The 13322-nt window shown below is 52.7% G+C and overlaps 1 protein-coding gene across 1 annotated transcript; it reads right to left on the bottom strand.

Moving 5' to 3' along the window:
* Nucleotides 1-742: 742 nt before the first annotated feature.
* On the bottom strand, nucleotides 743-6764 carry C2CD4C (C2 calcium dependent domain containing 4C). Its single transcript, XM_043975308.1, has 2 exons — nucleotides 6611-6764; nucleotides 743-4959 (listed from the first exon to the last, which is right to left on the bottom strand). The coding sequence occupies exon 2, from the start codon at nucleotides 4888-4890 to the stop codon at nucleotides 3580-3582; it is 1311 nt and encodes a 436-aa protein (XP_043831243.1). The 5' UTR covers nucleotides 4891-4959; nucleotides 6611-6764; the 3' UTR covers nucleotides 743-3579.
* Nucleotides 6765-13322: the final 6558 nt, after the last annotated feature.

Here is a 13322-nt window from a genome sequence, read left to right as displayed (position 1 = left end):
TCAACGAGCATTTATTAAGTGTCTGCTAGGTACCAGGCACTGTGCTAAGTGCTAGAGGATTTCATTCATTTGGGGAGTGGGTGCTTCCTTGGACCGGGCTCTGAAACTACCTCGAGGCAGGGTCCACTTATAACGTGGGCCCTACTGTCCTGGGCATATTCCTCCGAGCAGGAGGCTTTTTGCTTTCAATTTAAGTACAACCAAAGGAAGAGAAATAAGTAAGTCCCTCCACCCTCTCTCTAAGTCTCAGTTTACACACCTATTAAGTAAGAGCATCGGGTTGGCTTATTCCTAGAGCCCCTTCAACATTCTGAGTTCTAACAGGTCTCTCACCTCTGACATTTTAAGGCCCCTCCCAGGCCTTGGGGTCTGTATTGAGCAGCCTTTCAGCAATCCTTGGGTGTGGCACTTAAGATCCTCCAACCTGCCTCCAGGAGATCAAGTCTTCTATGAAAGCTGGGGAGGAAAAGGAGTCCATGGCCCTGCCTATGAGCCAGTGGTCAGAACCCTGGACAGGGAGGCAGGAGGCTCTGGTCCTCATTGGATAAATGAAAGGGTTGGTGTCTCAAGACCCCTTCCAGCTCTTCCAGTCTAAGTGCTAAGGCCCCTTCCTGCTTTGATTCTCTCTTAGAGAGCCTGAGGAGACAAACAGTGTGAGGGAAAGAGGTAGGGGAGATGGGCAGGATCCCAGGTCGAATAAACCCTTCTCTTCCAGCTCAGGGAAACAGCCACAGCAACTCAGTTGTTTTGGAAATACCTTTATTGCACTAAAAATGCATTTATAAACACACGGACACACGTACTCGTAGATAGGTGGGTAGAGTTCACTTTAAAAGTTACCAGCAAAGTTGAAACATCAAAACAACTGCAAGAGAGAAAGAGGGTGGGGGTGTTTTTTGCCCACTTGGCAGGTGCCAGCAGAAGACAAGTTTGTTGGGGAGCAGTGGGCATGGGAGGTACCTAGAGCCCCAGGGTCTCTGCTGGGATGAGCAGGTGTTGATTTCCAAGCACTGAGGGTGTCAGACAAAGCACCCTTCGAGTGCCCCACATATACCTGCTCTGTTTAGGGAATGGAGTTCAGGAACGTATCACCTAGAGACCCTAAGCTCAGCCCCTTTTAACAGCTTTCTTACCTCAGCCCTCCTCACATCCCAAGTGGGCTTCTTCCAGCCACTGGAAGGATTAAGATCAGTTACCAATCCCAGCCAACCAACAGGTGGCAGAAATAATGAGCCCCAGACCTAGAGCTAGGAAGTCTGGGCTTTGGTTCTCTACTGCCAGAATCACCACATGTATCTCAGGTAAATCACCTCAGTTTCCCTATCGTTAAAATTACAGGGCTGGCTGGAGTCTATGGTCAGGCCCCTTCTGGCTCTGACATTTTAAGATTCTGGAAGCCAAGAATCTCCCCCCTACTTGTTGTGGGGGAGGGGGCTCTGGCTGTCACGAGCTACCCCGACCCCAGTCAGGATATGGAGGCAGAGGCCAACTGTGGAAGAGAGGGACTGGCCAGCCTTGCCCACCAAGCAAGGGACAGCTGTTTGCTAGTCCCCACTCCCCCACCTGGGAGTTTGGGGGAAAGGGACACCTTGTGCTCAGGCCCCAGTGGAGAGCTCTGGGGATTGTTGGCTAGCCATCCAAAGGGGTGCCAAGAGAGTGAGGAATTGGGAAGGAATGCCAGGTCCCCATCCCAGAACGGGATCGGAGTTATCCTGGCAACCATCCCAAGCTGCTTCCAGTCCTTGGCCGAGCTGGGAATTCCCTCCACCTGCCCCCAGGGACCAGCAGAGACTTCTTAAAGGCCTCAGAACTACAAAAAATAAAAATAAAAAAGCCATGACAAATCACTATACCCACCCAGACTGTATCCAAAACATATTTACACACGCAGAATAAAACACGGGGAGATGTCAATCACTCTCCAAGTATAAATAGCTGTGCACAGCAAGGCCTACGGCTGCCATCTGCCGTGTGCAAGAGGATGGGGAGCCAAGCATGGGCCCTGGAGACCGGGCACAGTATGGGGCCCCATGGCGCTCTCTCAGGCATTAGCCAGGCATCATGCAGGGAGACAAGGGACAGAGGACACGGATACCATGGAGTGGAAAATAATAGGAGGCAAGGGGGCCGGCCAGGAGTGCGTAGGACTCAATGGCTCCCCGGCTGGGGAGCGGAGGGTTTAAATACTGACAAAGCACCCCCTGGCCGGAGGAGGGGAGGGCGGGGCCGACTGTGAAGGCAGGCAGATTTACTGGCTGCCTCCATCCCCCAGGGGATGAGGCAAAAGCAATCCTTCAATCTTTGCTTCCCAGGGCTTTTTCCAGGCTGATCTCAGCACTAGAGTGCCCTAGAGTGAGAGCAGCCCTGTCTAGAACCCAGCGTTCCAGCCCTGATTCTAACACTGTCTTGTTGTGTGACCTCAAGGAACTCATTCTCTTTGAATTGCAGCTTCTTCATCTGTAGAACAAAGGGGGTTGGGCTAGATAGTCCCACTAAGCTCTAAGGTTTCTCTTAGCTCTAGAACCCAACCTTTGCTTCTGACCATTCCCAGAAGTCATCCCTTTAATCATTATCCACTAGGGCAGGGAGTAGAGCTAGGAAGGGCTTCTGGAGATGGGAGGTTTCCCAGCCCAGGATCAGCTGATCCGGGGGACTCACCTGGGTGCTCCTGGGGAAGCAGAGCTGGGGTCAACCAGGGTGACAAAGGCAGGCCCTTGACAGCCCTAGAAGGGATCTCATTCCTTTCCCTACACAGTACCAAGGGCCTTCCATTAGCCTCCCCCGCCCCCCCCCTCCCCCAGCAGTTCCTCCCTGACTTGAGATGCCCAAATTCCAGCAGGTCTTCAGCAACCCAATTTAAAACTATGCAGAAAGGGTTTGGAGGAAGAAGGTACCGTCTTCTTAGGATTATAGAGGGGGGTAGAAAAAAATGAGAGGTTACCCCCCCCTTTTCCACACTGGAAAGAATCCAGTCTGTTTTTTGTCTGCTTGTCTCCTCCCCATCTATCAACAAGTCTCCTTCCCCAGCCAGAGGGACGTGAGACCCTTGGACCAGGTCACGGGATTTAGACCAGGAACAGATCTTGGAAATTATCTAGTCCAACATTTTCATTTTACAGATGAGCAAACTGAGGCCAGAGAGAAGAGACTTGCTCAAGATCTCCTAGAGAGCAAGAGGCAAAGGTGGAACTTGAGGCCAGATCATCCTGACTCCAAATCTGGGGCTCTCACCACTGCCCAGTGCTATTGTCTCAGCCCCTCCCCCTCCCCACCCCCATATAAATGAGTGAAAATGACACTCTGGTTTCTTATAGTGACCTGGGACTAAAGCACAGCCAGGTGGCTGGGTGTGAGGACCATTTTTCTCCCTTACCCCCAATCCCTCCTGGGACCCCCTGCATCCCTCACCCTGGGCATGCAGCTCTCAGTGCTGTGGGCTTGGAGTTTCCCCACATTCCCTGGGTGGGCAGGTGGGGCAGAAATGTGGAAGGAACTGAGAGGAGCACCTAGGGTAGGAATGGGTCAGAGAGGGGTTCCCCACCCCCTCCTCTGAGATGGGGGGCTGGGTTGGGGGGGCCTTCACAAGAATGGGAGCAGGGCCGTGAGGGGCACCTCCTTCTCTCCCAGCAGGGTATCCCTCTTCAGGCTGCCTCCCTTGTTCACCACTTTGAGCTTGAGAGCCAGCTTGCGGGCACTAGAGGGGCACAGGCCATCGAAGAAGAAGTCCTCGTTGAAGATGGGGTGCCAAGTGTTCTTGATGATGGTACTCCGCTGCTTCTGTAGCTTCCCAGGTGTCAGACAGAGGCCCACACAGCAATTGATGCTTCGGGTGTCAAAGAGACGGTCATAGAGGCCCTCGGCGGCCAGCAGCCTCACTCTCAGGCGGGCACGGGCCGGATCATACTCAGCTGCTAGGCGGAGGCTCCCGCGTTTGCCCAGACGTACAGTGTGCTCGCCCCGAGGGGTGGAGGCGGATTCACCGCTGGCCTCTGGGCCCGTTGGAGTGCCCCGGCGGGCTCGGCGGCGGGCGCTGGGGCTGACGTCGGCAGAGCTGTCATCCGTGGACAAGGAGCTGTGACGGCCCACAGAGTGCCTCAGCTGGCTCACCTTGGCCTGCCCATCCTGGGCAAAAACCTTGAGCAGAGACACCGAGCGTGAAAGCAGGGGTGAGCCAAAGGGGGACGACTCGGCTGACGAGCCTGTGTCGCTCTCCCCGCCGCTGAAGTATCGGTAGGGGCTCATCAGACCTTCGGCCCGGGAGGTGCCCTCGCCATTGGCCTTGGTCCCAGCTCTTCGAAGGGCACCGGGGGATCCGGCCTGGGCCAGACCGGTGTGCTCACTGTGGAAGAGTGACTCCTTGCGCCGGGTGTGGGGGCTCTCCATCAGAGTGGCAAACCCGTAGGATGTCTGGGCCTTGGGTACGTAGGGCAAAGACATGGCGGTCTGAGCCTGGGGGTCAGCATTGGTGGCCACCGCCTCCTCCTCTTCCTCTGGCTGCCAGTCCTCAGCGCTCTCGATCTGGATCACGTGCCGGCTGGCTGCCTTCAGCAAGTTCTTACTCTCGGCTGCTAGCTTTGCGGGCAAACGGGGGCTTCGTTGGGCCTTTCGCGCCCCGCTGCTGCCAGAGGCCAAGTTTTGTTCAGAGGTTGATGATCCCAAGTGCGGGGAGCTGGAGCCTGAACCTGAACCCATAGCGGCCCCCTCCGCCTGACCTTCGCCGGGCCCTGAGGTAAGCTTCGGAGGAATGAAGAAGTCGGGGATCTTATCTGGGGTGAGTACATTGCTGTAGAGGGGCCCCTTAGAGGACCGGTCCCCATCCGCTCCGCGGGAGGCACCGTTCTCTCCAGACCCTCTCAGACGATCCAAAAGCCACATATTGGTTTTCTTCATAGGTCCAGCAGAGGTGGGAAGAAGGGAGGCACTGGGGGTGACAGAGGCAGGTGGCTGCACCAGCAAGTGCTGTAAGATTAGACAAAGCGAGGCCAAAGAAGTCAGGGTGGGAGCAGAAGCTGCACAGGGGACACAGACCAAGAGGACCTAGTGTGGTGACGTAGTAGTAGTGTGCCGAACTTGGACTCCGACAGATCTGGGTTCAAACCCTGCTTCTGACACTTGCTACCTGTGGGACTCTGGGTAAATCACTTAACAATTCTAAATCTCAGCATCTTCATCTATAAAATAGGGAAGATAGACTAGATGTTCTAAAGTCCTTTCCAGCTCTGATTCTGTGATCCCATTATTCTCTTCTGAATCAGGGAGGGACTAGTGGACCACCTGGCAGTCCCCCCCCCCATACCTTGCCCTGGGAACAGGTGGTTTCACCTTCCTCCCCCTTGTATGTGGCCACTTGAAGATCTTGTTTCTCCTGCCTTCTCTCCCTGGTATCCATTCCCAAGGGTTCATTCCTGCCCTGGTCTGATAGGATCTTGGGGGGAAAAGAGACTCTCTCCCCTCTACTCTCTCTCTCTCTCTCTCTCTCTCTCTCTCTCTCTCTCTCTCTCTCTCTCTCTCTCTCTCTCACACACACACACACACACACACACACACACACACACACACACACACACACACACACACACACCCTCTCCAGGTGAGTGGAGAAATCTAAAGGGCTTCACTTCCACGAAAGCCCCCTACCCACTCTGGGCAGGAGAAAAACTTGACTTTTGGGCAGCCTCCTTGGGTTTCCCAAGGGTTGGAGGATACTGATGGGAGGAGGAAGAGGCAGGAAGGCAAAGAAGTCGTGGGCCCTGGACTCTAGGTCTATCTCCCATGTTTAACAAGTCCAGGGGACTACTTCCTCGTAAGAGATGAGAAGTCCTCCCCCTGCTAAACCAGGGATCGATGGGAAAGGAATTCAAAGACTTTGGGGGTACTCCACTCTGTGGCCAGAGGATAGGGAAGGTCTTGGGGACGACTCTGTCACTCTTCTGAGATCTCAAAGCGCACCTTTAATGCTATAAACCCAAACCCTAGGGAAGGGATCCGAAGACCCATTACATCCCGGATCTGGGCTTGACGGGGAGTAAAAACCATTTGGGTTTGCCCTCCGAGCCAGGGGTACTCTTGTGTGCTAGGATCTACAAGTCCTCCTTTAGGGCTATAAATTTACATCTTAGGTACCGGGTATCGCTGCTCTGGCCACCCTGCTGAGTTGGGAATCTCAAAGCGCTCCTTTAGGGCTATAAGCACCTATCTCCAGGGATGGAGCTTGAGGGCCCTCGGGGACCCTCTCTGCGACAGAGCTGCGGGAAAGACCCCTGCAGGGCATACGGTCCCTGCTCCCTGCATAGTACTTGCTGGGATCTCAAAGCACTCCTCCAGGTCTATAATCCAGCCTCACTAAGGGGAGAAGGGCTGGGAGGGGCCAGCAATGCAGCAGGGGAGCCCAGGCCCTGTCTTCCTTACACACTATCCCCCTCCCCCCATCCAGGGTAAGTTTCCACCTGTAGCTCCCTCCCTCTCTCTGGTCCCGGAAGATGGGGGATCCAGCTGTCCCATCGGTGCTGCTTCTGGCCTCCCGAATCGAACAGAGGAAAGACTGGGGGGGGTGCAAGACACAGGAAGATGGGGACCCCCCCAGACCCCTGCGGAGCGGGCACCTGCTTACCTGCTCAGAGGGAGAGGGATGTCCCGGACCAGCAGGGACTGAGGACGCAGGGAGAAAGCGAAGGAAGGAAACAGCGGCTCCCGAGCTGGCACTGGGCTGGCGACCGGACTCGCGGTGGCTTATATACGGGAGGCGGCGGCGGCAGCGCAGTCGGACTCATTCACCGCGGCCGCAGGAAGCCGCCCAGCCCGGCCGCCGCCGCCGTAATACTCCGAGTAGCGCCGCCACTGTATCCCCACCCCCCCAGGACTCCTACCCCCACCACAAGCCCTGGAGCACCCCCCGCACGGCCGGAAAGTGGGGACAGAAATCGAGGAGTGGCCCTAGACTTCCTCCTCACCCCCAAATTCACGGTAAGACCCTCAGAAAGAGCTTTGTGAGGAAAGAGAGCCGGTGGGGGAGGTGGACCAGAGAGATGAACTGAGGTGGGCTTGGTGGGGGCGCCCTGTTAACTGGAGTTAATCCGAGACTGCGGCACCACACTTCTCTCCCTAAACCAGGCCTCCTTCCAAGATCGCGGGGCGGGGGGGGGCGGGGGGGAATGATCCGGGGGTGCACCTCCCAGAGAGGGCAGCCTTGGCCTGAGCCACTGACCCTTTGTTTCTGGCCGCCAGGTAGATCAAAGGCATCCTAGTCAAATTATCGGATGTCATAGATGGAAGAGTGCTTAGAGATCCCGTAACCGTAGAATGTTAGAGCTGGAAGGGACTTGAAAATACTGCCTGCTCACAACTGGAAGGGACCCCAGAAACGATCTAGTCCAGCTCCTTTTTACAGATGGGGAAACCAAGGCCCAGAATGGGAACAGGGATTTGCACCAAAGTATCGGTCCAGTCGGGGTAAAAGCTGCTTCTAGAGCTCAATTCTCCTGACTCCTGGCCAAAGATCTTCACCTCCTTGGTCACGGTCAAAGAGTTGAAGGAGATGTGAGCCCCTCCCTACCCCCACCGTATCACCGAGTTCAAGCCCGTTTCTTAGGCCGGCCCCAACCTTCCCTCCCCCTTCCCTCCTCCTATCCCCACCTCCCCCGACCCGCAGGGATCCGCCTTGGCCGCCACGAGGTGGGGGGCGGGAAGGCGCGGGGGGGGGGGGGGCGGGGGCAGTTGGCCGGTTGGATTGGACCCGCCCCATCCCGGATCCGAGGGCGAGGCTGGAGGATCCGATTTCGGGCCATCACAACCTCCCCGGGCCGGACCCCCACCAGACAGCCCCGCCCCATCACGCCCCGCCCAGAGAGAGAAAGAAGCTGGAGTCTGTCTGGCCTTAGACCCCTCCACACCTCCTGTTCCTCGCCCGCGTTCGGGCTGGGAGGCAGGGCGTTGGAGAGAGGAGGGAGGGAGGGAGGGAGGGAGAGAGACCGGGTCCTTGAGTTCGAGTACCTGCTGCTGGGGATGTCGAGTGGCTGCCAAGAGGCTGCGTTAAAGACTAGTTAAAAGGCAGCAGGAGAGGCCCCTGGGGGTCACCGAGCAGGGTGAGGCCGTGGCTCCCAAGCATCAAGCTGGGCAGGCTGGAAGACTGGGGCAGTGGAGGGTGGGAGGAGTACTCCTGGGCGTGGTGGTCTGGGAGGAGGCCCAGTTCCCAGCCTGGACCCTTAGGCAAGTCCCTTCTCTCTGAACCTCAGTTTCCATCTCCATAAGAAAGCAGATAAAAGGTACTTGCACTCTCTGCCTCACCTTAGGACTGGGGAGGGAATTATAAACTGTAGAGGTCCATAGAAATGGAAGTTATTATTATTATTACCCTGCCACGGCTTGCTTGTGTGACCTTGGGCAAGTCGTTTCCCCCTGGAAAATGAAGGGGTTAGACTTAACAACCCCTAAGGCCTTTCCAGGGTAGCTAGGTGGCACGGATAGAGTGCCAGGCCAGGGGTCAGAAAGACTCATCTTCCTGAGTTCAAATCCAGCCTCAGACCCTTACTAGCTGTGTGACCCTGGCCAAGTCACTTAACCCTGTTTGCCTCAGTTCTTCATCTGTAAAATAAGCTGGAGAATGAAATGGCAACAAAACAAAACAAAACAAAAAATCCTAAATGGGGTCACAGAGAGTCAGACACAACTGAAAACAATTAAACAACAACAAAAGGTCCTTCCTAGTTCTAGATCCATGACCCTAAGATCCTACTATCTATCCCATCTCCAGGGGAATCCATCTTCAAAGACCCCCATCACCCGACTTCCATTCCCTCCCACACATTTCATTTTCAGAGCTGTAGAGAGGAATTCGAATCAGGGCTTAGAGGGAAGTTAGAAGATAGAAGGAAGAAAACTAGATCTCTAACCAACCCAAGATCAGAGACTATCAGAGTTGGCCTCAGCACTGCACCATTACAAATCCTTCCCTTTTGATTCTCCCCAGGAGGCAACAGGTACAAGGAAAGGAAGGAAGGAAGGAAGGAAGGAAGGAAGGAAGGAAGGAAGGAAGGAAGGAAGGAAGGAAGGAAGGAAGGAAGGAAGGAAGGAAGGAAGGAAGGAAGGAAGGAAGGAAGGAAGGAAGGAAGGAAGGAAGGAAGGAAGGAAGGAAGAAAGAAGAGCATCTCAGGACCTGGCTCCCACAACCTGCTTTATATGCTTATTACTTGTGTGAGCTGGTCACCACACCCCCTGGGCCTCAGTTTCCTCATATAGTTGAATTAGATGGTTTCTGAAGCTCCTTCCAGCTGGAGATCTTTGATCCCATCATGTAGCCACTCAGGCTGCCATCAAAGCTTCCCATGATCTGCCTCCCCCCACCTCCCTTCACAGGCTGCGGTGAGCCTGTGACCTTTCTCAGCCTTGTCTCACATTGCTGCCCTTCACAAGCTGGGCTACAAGCTGTCCTCTGAACTCCGCACTCCATCTCTGGGCTGTGTATACATACATTCGAGCAAGCTTTTTCCTCTTCCTGCCTGGAATGCATAATCTTCTCATCTCTGCTTCTGAGAACACTTTTCATCCTTTGGGGACCAGTTCAGGTACCTACTTCCTATGCAAAACATCCTCTGATCCTCCCAGTCCTTAGCGCTCCTTCCCTCCTCAGGTTGTCTGGTGATTTCACTCATCTGTTGCTTCAACCCAGTAGACTATAAATTCCCTGTTCCCCCTTCTATTTTTTTTGGAGGGGGGGGGTGTCTGTGTATTTCTAGCACCTAGCACAGCTTGAAAATAGGAGGTGTTGAATAAATATTTGTTGAATTGAAAGGAGAAGGACTTCAGAACTCAAAAGGAGTATGTTAGAGCCAAAGGGACTTTAGGACCCTGCATGATATGTAGGATCCCCCAAAAGGGCACTTGGAAGAATGTCCAACACAGTTTGGGGCATTTAATAAATGGTTTCTTTAAAAATGAATTGGAGGGGGACAGCTAGGTGGTGCAGTGGATAGAGCACCGGTTCTGGAGTCAGGAGGACCTGAGTTCAAATCCAGCCTCAGACACTTGACACTTACTAGCTGTGTGACCCTGGGCTTAACCCCACTTAACCCCAATTGCCTCACCAAAAATAGAAAGAAAGAAAAATTAATTGGAAAGGACCTTAGAACTCTAAAGCTGGACTCTTGGAGCTGAAAGGACCCTAGAACAGTGCCTAGCATGGTGCCTGGTACACAATAGGTACCTAATAAATGTTTGTTGATTGGTTATTGGAACCTTAGAACATAGACTATCCTGGCTGGAAGGAACTTTAGAACATTAGAACAAAACTGGAAAAGGTCTTAGAGACCATGAGGTTCGAATCCATCTCTTTCCCCATGCTTATTTTTCTTTTTTTTCTCTTTTCTTTTTTCTTTTTGTGAGGCAATTGGGGTTAAGTGACTTGCCCAGGGTCACACAGCCAGTAAGTGTTAAGTGTCTGAGGCCAGATTCGAACTCAGGTCCTCCTGACTCCAGGGCTGGTGCTCTATCCACTGCGCCATCTAGCTGCCCCCTCCCCACGCTTATTTTACAGAAAGGGAAACCAAGGCCCGAAGCAACAATGGGACTTGCTGATGAGACTTGGGTCATAGGAACATACAGTTAAAGCTGAAAGGAATCACAGAAATTGCCTTATTCAAAACCTTTCCTTTAATGGAGGTCTGTAGATTTTAAGTGAATTGCCTAAGGTCACACAGGTAATAACTACCAGAGCCAGGATCCAAGCCTTTTAAATCCTGAGCTGCGCATTATTCTTTCCCCTGTACCATAGTGTGGTTGACCATTTGGTCGAGTTCCAGGAACCGAGTTCTTGAGGGGAATACCAGGGAACCCCCAGGCTAGGAGCTAATGTGGTGCAGGTGCCAGAAGGTTTTGTTGACCTCTGGGATCTGCCTTGTTTACCTACTTCAGTGAAGCTAACCAGCTAGGAGGCATCAGGGCTCTTTTTTTAAAACCTTCCTTCCTCCTTTCCCCCACAGGCTGTCTCCCTAGGGCCTCTCTCATCGCTTAGGGGTAAGTTTTCTCAGCCCTCATACACTATGTTCAAAGGTCCTTTCCAACTTTAACATTCTGTGTGCTAAGATTCTATGTTCTAAAGTTCCTTCCTAACACTGCGTTCTAAAATCCTTCTGTATCTGATATATTCTAAGGCTTCCCGGAACTGGGGGGTGATTGCCTCCCCTCATATATACACCCCAGGGTGCTGGAACATGGCCCCAGGATTTCTTTCCCTTTGAAAGAGCAGTCCTGGCCTGAGCCCTAGGACCCATCTGGCCTGTCCTGAGAGAAAGGGGGAGAGGTTCAGGGTCCCTAGGTCCTGGGAGAATTCCTATCCAATCTGTTCTCCACCCAGGAGCTAGAGGTGGAGTTGAGGGGTGGGGACTGGTCAAGTTGTGCTGGTTTGGGGCATTGTTCTCCACAAAGGGAAGGGAAAACAAATAAGTCCAGCTGCACACCTCCAGCCTGGACAATTAGTCTCAACCAGACAGGAGCCTGGAATGGGGCAAAAGCCTTCCCAGAAGACAAGGGTCTGGTGGATGGTCTGAGGTCCAGAGCGAGCAGTCTCAGACCTCATTGGGGAACAGGGAAATTGACTCAGATCCATCCTGGTATAATTAGGGAAGTGCTGAATTCAAGTCATAAGGCCTGAGTTTGAATCGCAGCTTCGTCCTTTTTCTCAGTATGACCTTGCCTCTCTAGGCTTGGATTTCCTCTTTCGGATGAGGGACTTAAAGTGGATTTTCTCCCACAGCTCCATGACTGGATCCCAAGGGGAATCCGTGGATGAATCAGTTCTACTGATTCCCCCTCCATCAGATTGGTTTATTAGTGACCTGACCCTGGAGAGACAAGTGGTAGGCCATCTCTGCTCCTCTTATCCTAGCCCCAAACGGGCTTTGGGACTCCATCTTCCTTTTCCTTTCACCACCCAGGCAGCTGTTCTTATTTTTTTAAAGCAGCTTTTGCCCCAAGATTCCTTGGACAAGTGCTGGGGCTAAGAAACAGCTGCTCAGTTAGATTTCCTTCAATAAACAGGAGAAGTTTCCATTGCTAGGAGACCAGGCCCACCTTTCCCTGCTCCCTCCCACCTTACATGCTGACAAGCTGGGGGACTGGACCTGCTGATCCAGGCCAGGGGTTGAAACACACTTGGGGGAGGTGGGGAAGGACTGTTCAGCCAATATGAGTTCCAATCCAACCAATGCCAGATAACTAGTTTTAAGGTGGGGGCTCTAGCATACCACTGAGGTCAGCTGGGCCCAGGTGGCCTTGGATGGTGGGGGTTGGGGATGAAGAGAAGTGGGTGGCCTGGCTGATTTCATTCTTCAGGTGAGGAAAACTCCTTCTACCAATCCAGGTGGGCACTTTCTTTTGCAGCTTGTCTTAGAAAGTTACCTACGGCAGCGCTGCCAGCCTTAAATAGTAACACATAAGGATTCCTACAGCCGTGAATTGACTTAGTTTTGAAATATAATGTTCTCTGTTTTGTCATATTTTTATTTATTTTGTTAAATATTTCCCAATTACATTTTAATCTGGTTCAGGCTGCAGGAGAGTATTGTGGGCTACATCCCACCAAAGTGCGTTTGACACCTCTGACCCAGAGTACTGAAAGGTTAAGTGAATTACTCATATTTATCAGAGGCAGGATTTGAACCCAGTTCTTTCTGGCTTCATAACCAGTCCTTTATTCACCACACCAGGCTGCCTCTTGTAGGGGAATAGAATGAAGAGAAAAGTTGGAGGTAATATTGGGAGAGAATTTGGAATAGTTGGGTAAGAAGTTGGAGAACTCTTTGGGAGACAACTGGGCATGTCCTAGGATTGAGACCTATCTTCTAGGAGTAAGAGTTCTGGGGTTTCCTAGAGAGAAGTTGGGGCATCTGAGAGAAAAGTTGGAGTGTCTCTGAAGAGAAATAGGACCTTTCTTTGAAAGATAAATTTGAATGTCTTCAAATTTGGGGGAGTCTAATAGAAAAGTTGAGGCAGTTGTATGTCGCAGTGGATAGAGCACCTGCCTGGAGTCAAGAGGACCTGAGTTCAAATCTAGCCTCAGACACTTAATAGCTTCATGACCCTGGGTGAGTCACTTAACCTGTTTGCCTTAATCTACTGAAGAAGGAAATGGCGAACCACTCCAGTATCCTTGACAAGAAAACCCCATGGACAGTGTTGGTGTACTATATGGTCCATGGAGTCATGAAAAATCAGACACAAGTGAACAACAGCAAGGAGAAAAGTTAGCACCTCTTGGAAGTTGGGAAAGTTTTTTGGGAGAAATTGGGGCAGTCTTAGGGAGAGAAGTTGGGAGTGTCAGGGTAACAATT

The sequence above is a fragment of the Dromiciops gliroides genome, chromosome 1 (assembly GCF_019393635.1).
Source record: "Dromiciops gliroides isolate mDroGli1 chromosome 1, mDroGli1.pri, whole genome shotgun sequence".
Lineage (NCBI taxonomy): Eukaryota > Metazoa > Chordata > Mammalia > Microbiotheria > Microbiotheriidae > Dromiciops > Dromiciops gliroides.
The sequence above is the reverse complement of the archived record's forward strand: the minus strand, read 5'-3'. Positions and strand labels throughout refer to the sequence as shown.